We start from the raw sequence: 14,870 nt of genomic DNA, 5'->3' as shown, positions 1-14,870 counted from the left end.
TTTTTCTCCATCCTATATTTTTAGCTCCTTTGTCAAAGATAAGTTGCTCATAGTTGTGTGGCTTCATATCTGGATCCTCTATCCTGTTCCACTGGTCTTCATGTCTGTTTTTGTGCAAGTACCATGCTGTTTTTATTGTTATTGCTTTGTAATATAGTTTGAAGTCAGGTATTGTGATACCTCCTGCATTGTTCTTTTGACTGAGTATTGCCTTGGCTATTCGTGGCCTCTTGTGTTTCCATATAAATTTAACGGTAGATTTTTCAATTTCTTTAATGAATGTCATTGGAATTTTGATGGGAATTGCATTAAACATGTAGATTACTTTTGGGAGTATAGACATTTTTACTATGTTGATTCTACCAATCCATGAGCATAGGAGATCTCTCCACTTTCTATAGTCTTCCTCAATCTCTTTCTTCAGAAGTTTATAGTTTTCCTTGTAGAGGTCTTTCACATCTTTTGCTAGGTTTACACCTAGGTATTTGATTTTTTTTGAGGCTATTGTAAATGGAATTGTTTTCATACATTCTTTTTCAGCTTGCTCATTGTTAGTGTATAGGAATGCTAATGATTTTTCTATGTTGATTTTATATCCTGCTATCTTGCTATAGCTATTGATGATGTCTAGAAGCTTCTGAGTAGAGTTTTTTGGGTCTTTAAGGTATAGGATCATGTCGTCTGCAAATAGGGATATTTTGACAGTTTCTTTACCTATTTGTATTCCTTTTATTCCTTCTTCTTGCCTAATTGCTCTGGCTAGGAATTCCAGTACTATGTTGAATAGGAGTGGAGATAGTGGGCATCCTCGTCTGGTTCCTGATTTTAGAGGGAATGGTTTTAATTTTTCTCCGTTAAGTATAATGCTGGCTGTAGGTTTGTCATATATAGCTTTTATAATGTTGAGGTACTTTCCTTCTATTCCTAGTTTTCTTAGAGCTTTTATCATGAAATGATGTTGGATCTTATCAAAGGCTTTTTCTGCATCTATTAAGATGATCAAGTGGTTTTTTAGACTTGTATTTTTAAATTAAGAAATACATGACATATTTGAAAACTTCCAAGTAAATATGCATCAGATCCAAGAATGATAAGCTATATATCAAGAATGTCTAAAAGCAAATATAGTTATTCATCAAGTGGGAAATTCAGGTGGTGGCATGATTTTTATGATGTGTTGATTATATGTTTGTTTTTAATGACCTTATTAAATATATTTTTCATGTGAAATTTTCCAAAGTGTACAATTAGTAATTCCAATAATTTTAATGGAATGCTACAGGTGTCAGCTCTGTTTCAGTTTTAGAACAGTTCTTTCCCCACATAGAGAGCCCTTATGTCATTTCAGTTTAGCTCTGTTCTCACCCACAACTTCAGGAAACAATCACTTTACTTTTTGTGATCTGATGTTCATTTTCTCAACATCTCATATAAAAAGAATCAAACAGTATCTTTTTGGCCTGGAGAACTGTTTGTACTTATAACGACTGTTACTTCTCTACTGTATCCTTTCCTGGTGGTCTAGTGGTTAGAATTTGGCTTTCTCTCTCTCCCCCTATATCCTTGTAGTGAACAGCCCAGGGAAAATTATTCTCACTTAATGCATGCCAGCCCTACTTAAGTCAAGTCTACTAACTTTGTGTTGGTCTTTCCTGCCTCTACAATTTCAGTAAATTTTTTTAGTAAGATTGTCAACGTTTTTGATGTTTTTTTTTTCCTCAACCAATTGTCAGTATTTTGCATAGCTGTTCAGTGTCTCTTTCACAACATACTTTCATTAGACTCCTGGACCTGCTTTGACTCCTACTGTTATTATTACTCTTCTCTCTGTCTCTCCCCTTTGCAAGTCCTCATCTGTCAAATTTTAGAGTACCTCATGGTACTGTTCTTAAATCTTTTTAAAATACATATTCAATCCCTAGTTATTCCACCTAGTCTTGTGGGTTCAAATACAGTTTATGTGGTGGTAGTTCCCAACTTTACATCTTTACCTTATTCTCTCCTGTAAGCATCACACTCATTACTAAGATTCATGTAAGTAATATGTTGAAAATGAACTTGTGATTCTTACCCCAAGTTTATATTGCTCATAGTCATTTCAGTAAATGGCAGCTCTACTTCTCCAGTTTCTCAGAAAATAAAGGAAGATGAAGAAATAAAAAGACACCTTGGAGTCATCCTTGACATCTTTTTTTTTTCTTTTGTTTTCGCCAGTCCAGTGGGAAATTAGATCACATGTGTTTTTCCTTAAAATATGGCCACAATTGGACCACCTTCTGTGTTCTCATTCTAGACCAAGCCACCACTCTGTCTGGCCTGGATGTCAGTAATAGCCTTCTCACTAGTCTTCCAGCTTCTGTGTATTTGCTATACCAATTGTTCTCAACACAGTTTCAAGCCTTATTGTATTGAAAGGTTGGTCTGCTACTGTCTTCATCTTCTCCCACCCACCCAAGGCTTCACCTCTCCACAATACCACCTCACACTATTGTCTTCTGCTGCACCCCACATGCATTCCAGACATATTGCCTATATATCAGCATACTTCTGCTTCAGGGTCCTTGAATTTTGTCCTATCTGGAATAACATTTTTGTGAAAAGCCATGTGGCTTGTTCTTCATGTGTTTAGTCATCTATTTGGTAAACCTTTCCATGGCAGCCTATGTACATTTTTGTGACCATTCTATAACACCCAGATCATTTTACTGGTACTTAATATGCTAGCAATATGTATACATGGCTGTCATAAAGAGCAGAGATTTTGTCTTTTGTCACTGCTGTATCCCAGCACCCAGAAGAGGGTCTGCCATATAGTGGACACAGCAGTAGATATTTGTTGAGTGAAGACATACTCTGGCCCAAATATAAATACCTGATACTGTGCAGTCACAGGGTCTGTTCCAATGATGAGAGCTTGAACTTCCTAATACAATAATAATAATAATTTCAATTGTTATACCACACAGAATTATTCTGATTGAATCATGTCAGTATGTGAATTCTGTACACTTAGCATTTATTTTTTAAATAGTCATATTCATATTACATTCACAACTTAATCCTTGTTTATTGATTTATTTTTAGCTCATTCTTATCCCAGAATTTTTTGATTTATACATATAAAGAAAATGGATCTTTGTATTCTGAATCTTCATATTTTATGGTAAGAATCAGATGTTTTAGACACTTATTTTGTTGTGTTTCTTTGTTAAAATGGGCATTGGATATTAGTATTGTCACTAGGATATTTTGTTCCATGTTTACACTTACTTTTTTGTGATACTAGAGACAGAACATGGGGCCACACACATGCTATGAAACCACTCTATCACTGAGGTACATCCCAGACCCATGTTGATCTTCTAAAACAAATGTTTTTGGGGGCAGGTGGTACAGAGGATTTTGAACTCAAGGTCTCGTATTTGCTAGGCAGAAGCTCTACCTCTTGAGTCACACCCAACTCCTTTTACTTTAGTTATTTTCAAATAGAGTCTCATATCTTTGCCTGGGTCAGCCTAGACTGCAATCCTATTTGTGCCTCTTGTATATATAGGATCTCAACCTCTGCCTCTCAAGTAGCTAGGGAATCATGAGTCACCATGCCCAGCCATAAATGTTTTATTCTTTGTAACTCAGACCTTCATATGGTTGACTGTTGTATGTGGAAATGGCAGATGAGAGAGCTGGAACTCCAGGCACAAGAGAGCATTCATGGGTATTCAGATGGTACAAAATATAGAGAGCTGTCAAAAAATCTTTTTTCCTGAAAAATTGTATTAATAATTCTGTATAATTTATAGTCTTTTTATTAGCAAATATTTTAGTGTCTATTTTCTGAAATATTTGGCAATATGTTTCATATTCATAAGGAATTTGTGAATTTACCTGTCCATTCTGTGTTTCAGACGGATTGCCATTACCAAGGATGTGTTGCTGAATTTCCAAGTTCTGTTGTGACACTGAGTGTCTGCTCTGGCCTCAGGTAATGTAATCTCAAAGAATATTTATACATGGAGAAAGTAGGTTAGACTTTAAAATGAAATGCACTGGCTAACAGATGTAAATTGAGAAAAATCTGAAATTCTGAAAATCTGGAAGTTTCTTTTATAACAGACTTACTTTTGTTTATTTTAATAAATGCTAATACCTGGACCTATGTTTCCATTTAAATGAAATCATACAGGGTGTCCTGAATGGAGACATTTCCTGGTTATTAGGTAGAAGGGGTTAGTTTCCAAAGAAAAAACTTTAGAACATTCCTCTGAATGCTGTTGCTAAATTCTTTTATCATATTTAAGTTATGAAAAATACCCTTGATTAGATATTTTAAAATAGTAGACACATATAATATGATCCCAGGTTAGTACAAGACATAAAATAACTAATTAAAAAGACTTTTCAGAGGTACTGGGCAGAGATAAGTGATTTTTGTCACTGACGCTTGGAAACTTGAAGTTCATCAGAGGAGGAAGGGTCAAGAGCAGAGAGAAAAGGCTTTCCCTTGCTTCCTTTACATTTACGTATCCTGATTTCCACAATTTGTTCATGTCAGTTTGAAAAATTGGCATTCTTTGAATGTGATTTTCATAGGTATTTACCTCTTTAGATTTGCATATCTGCCTTCCCTTATTTTAACCTCTGTGATATCTGTAACAACAAGAATTTTCTACATGGAATTCTCAACCAATATCTTGATTTCCTGGTAGGACTTGTCCTTAACTAATATATCATTGCATTGTAATTCTTAATGCATATTAATTTTACATACTAATGGTTTCATGCAACATTTCCATACATGCATATATTATGCTTTGATTGTATTTACCCTCCCATCTACCCTCTCCTACTCTCCCCTTTTCCTCCCCTCTCCCTGGTTTCCTTGCCCCTCCCATCAAAACTCTCTTCTAATTTCTTTTTTAAATCTAGATTCCTCTTAAGAGAGAAAACGTGATATTTGTCTTTTGAGGTCTGACTTATTTTGCTTAACATCATGATCTCCATTTCATCAATTTTCCTGCAGGCGACATGATTTCATTATTCTGTATGGCTGAATAATACTGCCTTTGAATATATACATATACCATATTTTCTTTATTCATTTATCTGTTGACAGGTACCTAGGCTGACTTCATAGCTTGGCAATTGAGAATAGTGCTACATGGGTATTGAGGGGGGGAGCGGGAGGGGGTGGAGTGGGTGGTAAGGGAGGGGGTGGGGGCAGGGGGGAGAAATAAACCAAGCCTTGTATGCACATATGAATAATAAAAGAAAAATGAAAAAAAAAAAAAAGAAAATTGGAGATATCACAAAAAAAAAAAAAAAAAGAGAATAGTGCTACAATAAACATGGGTGTACTAGTATCTTTTATGTCTGCTGACTGCATTTCCTAGGGTATGTTATGGTTTGGACATGAAATATCCCCCACAGTCTCAAAAGTTGAAGGCATGGTCCCCAACTAGTAGCACTGTCAGAAGTGATTAGATCATGAGGGCACTAGAGTCATCAATGGATTAAGCTATTGATGAGTTCATAGCTTAATGGGTTATTAGGAGGTGGGGGACTAGTCAGAAGAAGTAAATCACTGGGGGTGTGCCTTTGAAGGGTTTATCTTGTACCTGACCATTCCCTCCCTCCCTCCCCCTCTATTCTTCCTGGAAGCTATGAGGGGAGAAGCCTTCTTTTGCCACATTCTTCTACTGTGCTATTCTGCCTGAGACAGGCCCAGAAACAATGGAGCCAAGTGACCTTTGAATGAAACCTCCAAAACCATGAGCCAAAATGAATTGTTCCTTCCTAAATCTGTTTTTCTTGGGTATTATGTCATAGCAACACAAAGCTGACTAACAAAAGGTATACCCAGAAGTTGTGTAGCTAGATTATATGGTGTTTCTAGCTGTTGTTTTTTGAGGAACTTCCATACTGATTTCCATAGTGGCTACATTAATTTATATTCCTCCCTTATGTATAGGGTTCCTTTCTCCCACATCCTCTGCAGCAATTTTTTGCCATTGACATTCTAAGTGGGGTGAGATAGAATCTTAATGTATTTTTAAGTTACATTTCCCTGATTAAAGACAGGGGCATTTTTCATATATTTATAGGCCATTTGTACTTCTTTTGAGAAGTATCTGTTAGACTATTTGCCATTCATTGATTTCATTACTTGTTTTTTTTGTTGTTAATTTATTCTTCATGTATTCTGGATATTGGTCCTCTTTTGGATGAATGGCTGGCATAGATTTTCTTCCATTCTGCAGAATGGCTCATCAAATATGTTAATGTTTCCTTTGCTGTTCAGAAGCGGTTTAATTTGACACAATTCCATATGCCAATTCTTGTTCTTATTTCGTGACCTATTGGAGTTCTATTCAGAAAATCCTTGATGATGCCTGTATTTTCAAGTGTTTTCCTAGAACTGTTTCAAAGTTTCAGGTCTTATATGAAGGCCTTTGATCCATTTTGAATTGATTTTTGTGCATGGTAAGAGATAAGAGTCTAGCTTTAGTCTTCTACATGTGAATATTCAGTTTTCCCAAATCCATTTGTTGAAAATGTTATCTTTTCTCCCTCTTGTGTTTTTGGTACTTTATCAGTTGGCTATAGATGTTTGAGTTTATTTTGGATCATCTATTCTATTCCATTGGTCTATGTTACACCTTTTGTTCAGGTACCATGCTATTTTTGTTGCTATTGCTGTATAGTAAAATTTGAAATCAGGTATTGTGATCCCTCCAGCATTGCTCTTTTTGCTCAGATTGCTTTGGCTATTGGAGATCTTTTGTACTTCCATATGAATTTTGGGATTTTTTTCTAGTTCTGTGAAAAATGTGTTTGGTGTTTTGATGAGGATTGCATTGAATCTGTAGATTACTTTTAGTAATAAGGCTATTTTGTGACAGAACCTCCTCTTCTCTTTACCTGTCTATTGCAGCTGTCTCCCCTGAGTCACTGTGGCAGGGTGTCCCCAGGGGCTCTGAAGATGGCTCCTAATTCAAGCACTCTGAGAGATGGCAAGCCATGTCATGTCTTTTTGCTTGTAAGAACTGTGATTTCTCCTGCACTAGGGCTGCTGGCTTTTGTCAGCATCCAGGCTGCCTGCACTCTCTGGCTTACCTTGTTCTTTCTGCATCAGGTTTGCCTCTCCCTGCTGGGGTACCTGGGTTGAAGTTGTAGACTGATTCTCACTTACTCTGAGTCACTTTTCTGCTTCTCTGAGCTTTCCAGTCTCCCATCACTTCTTTCTTTATTCCTGGAGTTCTTCTCTTTTTCTCCTCAGAATATAGGTTCCCTTTGCCTTGACTCTTCTCACTCACCCAGTAAAGGGAAGGATGCTTCTGTTCTGCTGTCTTATCCCAGAAAGTCAATTCATATATCTAAGCATAATTACTAACCATAAATTACAAAATGCTTTTCACTATATTTTCTTCTTTAAAATCTGAGCAACATGAAGGCAGACATGGTAGCTGTTACTAATGATAGATTGCAAAATAAATAGCAAATAGGAAAAGCAAGTAGATTAAAATGTTTGCTTTCCTTTTTATTATTGTCTTTCTGAATATTCAGGGGATTTCTGCAGCTTGAAAATATCACCTATGCGATTGAACCACTGGAATCTTCAGTAAGATTTGAGCACATAATTTATCAAGTGAAAAATGGCAACCCAAATGTACCAATGTTAGCAAAAAATTACAGCAGTATTTGGCAGAAAGAACAGCTCTATAAAGTTCCCTTAAGCTCACAGGTAACTGTAATGATTGTGGTGTTATAACATGATAGGAAATTATTCCTGTGGAAGTCATTTAACCATGAAAGGCAGTAGCTAGCCACTGAATAGGAATATTATATTTTATATCTTCTCTCTGTTTTTTAAAATGAAACATCCAAATTTCATATAAAATCTCTGAAAAATATAAACTATTGTATCTCATTTATTGTTTTCTGATGTATTAAGTCCCATTTCTTTATTTTTTATATTTTTTCAAATAAAATGTTTATTACTAAAAAAATTAGCAATACAAGAAGAACAGATTCACTGTTATTTTCAGTAGCCTGATAAAATTGCTTTTGATATTTTGATGTATAGTATTATATACTATCTGAGCATATCTAAAATGGGCAATCATTTATCTATTACTTAACTCCCTTAATTTTTGGGTACAATGGATACAGAATTCTTTGTTGATAGTGTTTTTCTTTCAGCACATTGAATATTTTAATTCACCAACTTCCAGCCTGCATGAACTCTGATGAAAAATTGGCTATTGATCGTAGGTACATGAGCAGTCCCTTCTCTCTGGTTTCTGTCAGGATTCTTTGTCTTGGGACTAGGTGTGTAGCTCAAGTGGTAGAACAGTGGCATAGCAGACCTTGAGCTCAAAGTTCTTAGAACCTCTTTGATCAGAAATTAATATTTTAAAATTCAAATCTGGAAGTTTGGGTCCATTAATTCTTCAAGGTTTTTTGCCCCTTTAACTCCTCTTCTCCTGTGGGTTCTCATGATACATGTGCTCATATGCTGATAGCCTTCCAAGGGGTTCTCAGGCTGTGATCATTTTTCTCCCTCCGTTTCCCTTTTTCTTACTCAGACTGCATAATCTCAATTGATCTACTGCCAAGCTCACTGATTCTTTCTTTTGTATGCTCAAATCTACTCTTGTGTTTCTATAATTAATATTTAACTTCACTTGCTATATTTTTCTATTGCAGACATTCTGTTTCTTTTTTTGTCACTTCTATGCCTTTTGATGTTTCTGTTTAAAGAGTTATCATCATGTTACTTTCTATCAGTTGTTTCCTTCGTTCTGTTAAATTATTTAATGTAGCTAATTTAAAGTATTTTTTTAGCATATCCAACATCTAGTCTTCCTCATAACCAGGACTAGAGATTTTTCCCTGTGCTCTGGTCATGCTGGTTTGTTTATTGCATTAAAAAATTTTTTTAAATGGAAACAGGATATTCCAAATAATATGATGTGGCAATTCTGAAATCAGAGTCAAACCAAATACAAGCTTGGAGTTTTCTAGGAAGCAGAGTATAGGTCAGATTGTGACAATCCTCTGGGAAGGAAGCTTGAAAGATGCTATAGTCCCAGTCTGCATTTTTAAAAACTGGTTTCTGTATTGCTGACATTCATGGAAAATGTGGGTTGATGTATTTCAATTTATTGGGGAAAGGACTAGGCCAATGCAAATCCTACAAAGATTACTGTTTTTATACAGATTAGTCATTTTTCCTGGGGAAAAAGACCTCTGCATAATGCTAGAGAGTTAATTTCCAGAGACTTGAAAGAGTTGATTCTAACAATTATTGTTAGCTATCTTGGTGTTGTAGGCTCATGTAGTCTCTGATCAGAAGATTCTCAAATTGGGTCCCACAGGAAAGCAACCAGGCATCACATGCAGATATCAGAAGGGAGGTTATAAAGTTTATTAAAGGCTTTACAAAAAGCAATGGTGTTTCCAACTGGCCAGGTGGGATGGAAACAGGAAGCAGACTGTGGGTTTGCTGTTTCAATGCATTTTAAACCACAGATAACTTGTGAATGGGGCAAGATTTGGGCAGTTCTGGTGGGTCAGGGTGGTTGACGGTTACTCTCCGCATACACTTAAGCTAGCTCTTAGGTATTGCAAATGACAGTATTGGGCTGAGACAAGGAGTTTAGCAAGACGTGCACGAGAAAACGTTACGCGGGCTCTGAGGAGTCCCCTGGCTACCTTTCCCTCTTTTTAGCCTGCCTCATTGGCTCTGTGTTGGAATTTTTTTGAATTTCCTCGCTGATTTTCACTGATGTTGAGGCATTTCATGAATTTCATGTGACATGTGTATATAATCTGTCAATAATTTCTCTTCTTAACCTTCTGCTGACTCATAGCAAAACAAGAGTTTTAAGCTGAAAAGCCCCAGCTCTGGGAGTCCAAACCCAACTAGCCTCAGGCATCACTCCAGCCAATAAAAGAGAGGATCGCTGGTGAAAAGACAGAGAAAGTGGGTTTAATCCAATGTAAACCATGTTGCGAAAACAAATAAAGAAGGGGATTCAGTGACTCCAAGATCATCTTTGGGGTGCTGACATAAATTTTAGGTTTAAGTAGGGAAAGAGTGTAATTAGGTGAGAGTGATTAGGTGATCCTGGTCAAAGATGTGCTTTGGTTGATCATTATTTCAGGATGTCCAGGTGATATGTGATCACAATAAGAAGAAAGCATTGTTTGAGGGACAGTTTTGGCTTTTGTCACAAGATGTTTACAATGTGATCCTGTGCTTACTGGAGATCCAAGGTGACTGAGGGGTGAGGAACCTTCAGAAAAATAACAAGGTCGGTTAAAGCAACAGAGAGGGACAAATTGGAGTTAGGCCAGTGTCCAGCGCCTTTCTCCAATGGACAGATAGATGTGTGCATAGTTTGGAATTTTCTAGATGAGCTTTTGGTATTGATTTCTAATTGAACTTCTTTGTGCCCTGATACTATATTTGACTTTAGTCTGTATGTCTCTCTTTATATTCAGTTGTTTTGTGTAGAGTTGTACAGATGTCCATTAGGTAAACTTTGAGGCAGGACAAATGAGGTGAAATTAAAAATAATAAAATTATTTAAAAGGCAAGACTGGGGAATTAAAACAGAATCAGGAAGTAAAAGCTGAAAATCACTACAACAGAAAGATTTCCTCCCACTGTTCTGCTGCCTTCTAGATTGAGTGAATTACAATCTCCTTGTAATGGGTAAGATGCCTCAGAAAAAAGACTCAGTGTTCTTTTAGAGGTTAAGTAAGTTATAAGTCCTTGAATGGATAGGGAAGACAGAAAACTAAAAGCCATGTCTGATAAATGGGTCTCCTCAGTATTATACCCATTGTCCCAGTGTTTTGGGTAGAGCTAGGCCCCCTCTAGCTCTGTTTTGGTTAATAAGAAACCCACCAAAAATCCGTTGTCTTCATGCTTAGAAATTTAGCAAAATGATTAGGGTTTGCTAGATGACATGACTATGTGTCTGGAGGGGGACTCACAATGGAATCCTCCAGCTCAGAATATATAAATGCATCCAGGCTTCTAAAGATAGCCTTTTTTGAGCTTTTTTTTTTTCGTCCACACCTGCGCACCAAAGAGGAGATGCCTATCCTTCCCTTTTCTGTTGCTCCCTACTTTATCTTCTTTTGCTAAATAAATTCCTGCTGAACTTTCACTTGCGAAACCATTCAAAATGCTTTTCCTTCTGAATCTCAAGTTTCTATGATTTGCATGGAAATTACAAAGCTGACTAAAGAATTCTACCCTTCTTTCTTATCAAGGAATACTCTGAACTTTTCCCTTTTCTGATAACAAATTTGTTCATATTTTTACAAGATTATGTTTTCTACATCTTTTTTTTTTTTTTTGGTGGGACTAGGTTTTTTTTTCTTTTGGTGGTGGTACTAGAGTTGAACTCAGGGCTTCTGTGCTTGCAAAGCAGGCACTCTACTGCTTGACTTATGCTTCCAGTCCATTTTGCTCTGGGTGTTTTGGAGATGAGGTCTCATGAACTACTGGATCAGGCTGGCCTCGAGGTGAGGTTCCCCCAGTCTCAACCTTTTGAGTAGCTAGGATTACAGCTGTGAATCACTAGTGCCTGGCAATGTTTGCTTATGTGAATGTGTAGTTTGTGTTTGTTGTCATAGCATCTTGTGTTTCTTTTGAGGAATTGTTAAGCTTTGTGTTGCATTTTTATGTTTAAGTATGTACTACTATTAATTCTTATATTAAAGGATTCAAGTTATTTTGACAGACTTTGACAATCTGCTTTTAAATGCCTATCAATTCTGTCTGGAAGTTTATAAGAAAATTGTAAAAACAGCTCTATCTTAGAACATGCACAGAGAACCCTTCTATTTTTCTACATCCTAGCCAATTTCAGGACACCAAACACTTCCTTTTTCAAAGACATTTTTATTAGTATATGATAGTTATATAGGGGGTTTCACTGTGGCATTTCCACATACATGTGTGTTAAATTCCAATTTATTTCATTCCCTCCATTATTTGCCCTTCTATCTGAATCTGAACCTTCTTAAAGTGACTTAAACAGGTTTCAATGTTCCATATTAATACCTGTATAGAAAGTATATGGCCTTAGTCACCTTCCTTTACTGTCTTCATTTACCCGCCCTGCTAGTGCCCCCCGAACATGACCTGTTTTATGTTCCTGTCCTATATTGTTTTTCTGTTCATTGTTCAGTGGAGATTTTGCCTTGGTATTTTAGCTGTAAACATATTGTACTTAAATCAGTCTAACTCCCAATGGTACTGTCCTTCCTTTTTCCCCCCTATGATTTATTGTTCAACAGTTTTCAGTGGATTTTGTTGTGTTATGTTCCTACAAAGGTGATGTATTTATTTTTCATGCTCTATCAATCTTTTCTTCTTTTCCTTCTCCTTTAGTCTCTAACAGTCCCACTTTTGGAAACATGTTCTGTATATATTTATATGTATGTATAATAACACTTATATTTGTATTGGGTCTGTCTTCCATATATGAGAGAAAACGTGATGTTTGTCTTTCTGAACTTGGCTAACCACTTAAGACGATGTTCTCAAGTTTCATCCATTTACCTGCAAATGACAAAATTTCATTCTTCTTTATGGCTGAATAAAATTTCATTATATACACACATATATACATATATGTATATATATACACACACATATACATATACAGCATCTGGGCTGTTTCCATAGCTTGGCTATTGTGAATAATGATCCAATAAACATGAATGTACAAGTGTCTTTCTTGTATCTTGACTTATTTTTCTTGAGATATACCTGGAAGTGGTATTACTAGATAATATGGGAGTTCTATTTATAGTTTTTTGTGGGGCCTCCATACTGTTTTCCATAGTGGTTATACTAATTTGCATTCCCATCAACAGTTTATGAGGATTTCATTTCCTGCATCGTTTCTTGATGATAACCATTCTAACAAGAGTAAGGTAGAATCTTTATGGTCAAGGATATTGAGCATTTCTTCATGTGCTTTTGGCCATTTGGACTTCTTTTTTTGTCCAAGCTCTGTTCAGTTCATTTGCCGATTTCTTTATTGGGTCACTGATTCTTTTGGAGTTTAGATTTCTGAGCACCTTGCATATTCTGGTTATTATTGCTTGTTGAATGTATAGCTGGCAAAGATTGTGTCTCAGTCTGTGGGCAACCTCCTCAGTGTGATGATCATTTCCTTTGCTGTGAAAAAGCTTTTCCATTCCATGTAGTCCCATTTTTCGGGGCTTTCTCTTAGTTGCTGAGCCACTGGAATTCTGGTTAAGAAGTTATAGCTTATGCCTATATGTTCCAGTATACTCCCTACTCTTTCCTGCCCAGATTTCAAAATTTCAGGCTTTGCATTAAGTCTTTGATCCACTTTGGACTGATATTTGTACAGGGTGAAAGGCGTGGATCTAGTTTCAGTTTTTTGCATGTAGATAACTAGCTTTCCCAACAACATTTTTTTTTTCTCCAATGTGCGTTTTGGGTGCCTTTGTCAAAAATCAGGTGGTATACCTGAGTGGATTCATGTCTGGGTCTTTTATTCAGTTCCATTGGCGTCTGTTTTTGTGCCAGTGCCATGCTGTTTTTATTGCTATGTCTCTGAAGCTTAGTTTAAAAGTTGGGTATTGTGATAACTCCAGTGTTGCTCTTTTTGCTCCATGTTGCCTTGGCTATTCTCAGTCTTTTGTGCTTCCAAATGAACTTTAGGGTTGATTTTTCAGTCTCTGTGAGGAATGTCATTGAAATTTTGATGGGGATTGCATTAACTATATAGAGAGAGCTTTTGATACTATAGCCACTTTTATAATATTAATTCTATCAATCCATATTCCTATATCAATCCAAAAATTCCTATATTTTTCTGCTGAAGATTTCCCATGAGCCACGCTTGGTATCTTTATGACAGTTAGTGTGCTTTCTCAAGTGTGACCTGGTAGTGAAGATTTTTGAGGAGATGAACGAAGACCACAGGGTCTCTATCTTTTCATTCACTTCTTTCTCATGCAGCACTAACAGAGTACCTTGGCTACCACAGTACTCTAGCAGGCTGTCTGGGGATCCTTTGCACTTGACATGTTTTGAATGGAAATTTTCTGCTTTGCAACAAAGTTTTTTATATTTAAGCCCTCATGATATTTTTATGTGCATCTTTTTTGCTTTCTTTATGTATCACCTTTTGCTCTTAACAAATTTAATACATATTAACATTTGATTAATTCTTTGTTGTTTTTCCAGAAAAAAACTTATTCAAAACTATTACCCCAATATCTAGAAATGCATGTTATAGTGGAAAAAGCTTTGGTAAGTCAATTTTCTTTCTTAACTTCTTTCCTTTTCCCTCCCTCCCTTTCTCTCTCCATCTGTTCCTCCCTTTCTCTGTCCCTCCCACCCTCTTTAATTCTGTTCTCATAATGAGAATTTCATGCTAATTTCAAAGACATAATGGAGTTTTTCAGTATTTCCAAATAAAGATAATTATTTTTTGTGAATTAGATAAATCAACATGTAGCTTTTACATTCCATTGTGAGTGAAAGCTCAAACTATTCTAGAAAGTCCTACACATTGGGTCATCTATCCCCTAGCTCAGTCCAGGATTTTTTAACCTAACCCCCTAACAGTCTTGCCTTCCCTTTATCTGCTCCAGCCATTCTGGCCACTTTGTTTTCTTTGAACTCACAGTTTTTACCATCTCATATAAAGCATATTCATTGATACTTTGTGTTTTCCAAAAAGATTTTAACTCCTCAAGTTCTTTATTTGAATGTAATGTATTTTAATTTTTCCTAACTAAAATTTTACGTTAGTGATAGTCTCATTTTATGAGTTTTAAAAATGTGTACTAAAACATATGCTGGC

General features: G+C 36.2%; 1 protein-coding gene across 1 annotated transcript in view; it reads left to right on the top strand.

Annotated features, from left to right (window-relative positions):
- LOC109698344 (disintegrin and metalloproteinase domain-containing protein 18) overlaps window positions 1-14,870 on the top strand; it is a 112,411-nt gene that overhangs the window by 39,209 nt on the left and 58,332 nt on the right. The window contains exons 3-6 of the mRNA XM_074053313.1: window positions 3,085-3,163; window positions 3,906-3,982; window positions 7,564-7,741; window positions 14,249-14,314. Of these exons, the coding sequence (XP_073909414.1) occupies window positions 3,085-3,163; window positions 3,906-3,982; window positions 7,564-7,741; window positions 14,249-14,314 (400 nt within the window). The remainder of the gene's footprint in view (window positions 1-3,084; window positions 3,164-3,905; window positions 3,983-7,563; window positions 7,742-14,248; window positions 14,315-14,870) is intronic.

This window comes from Castor canadensis, chromosome 14 (genome assembly GCF_047511655.1).
Source record: "Castor canadensis chromosome 14, mCasCan1.hap1v2, whole genome shotgun sequence".
Classification (NCBI taxonomy): Eukaryota; Metazoa; Chordata; class Mammalia; order Rodentia; family Castoridae; genus Castor; species Castor canadensis.
The sequence above is the reverse complement of the archived record's forward strand: the minus strand, read 5'-3'. Positions and strand labels throughout refer to the sequence as shown.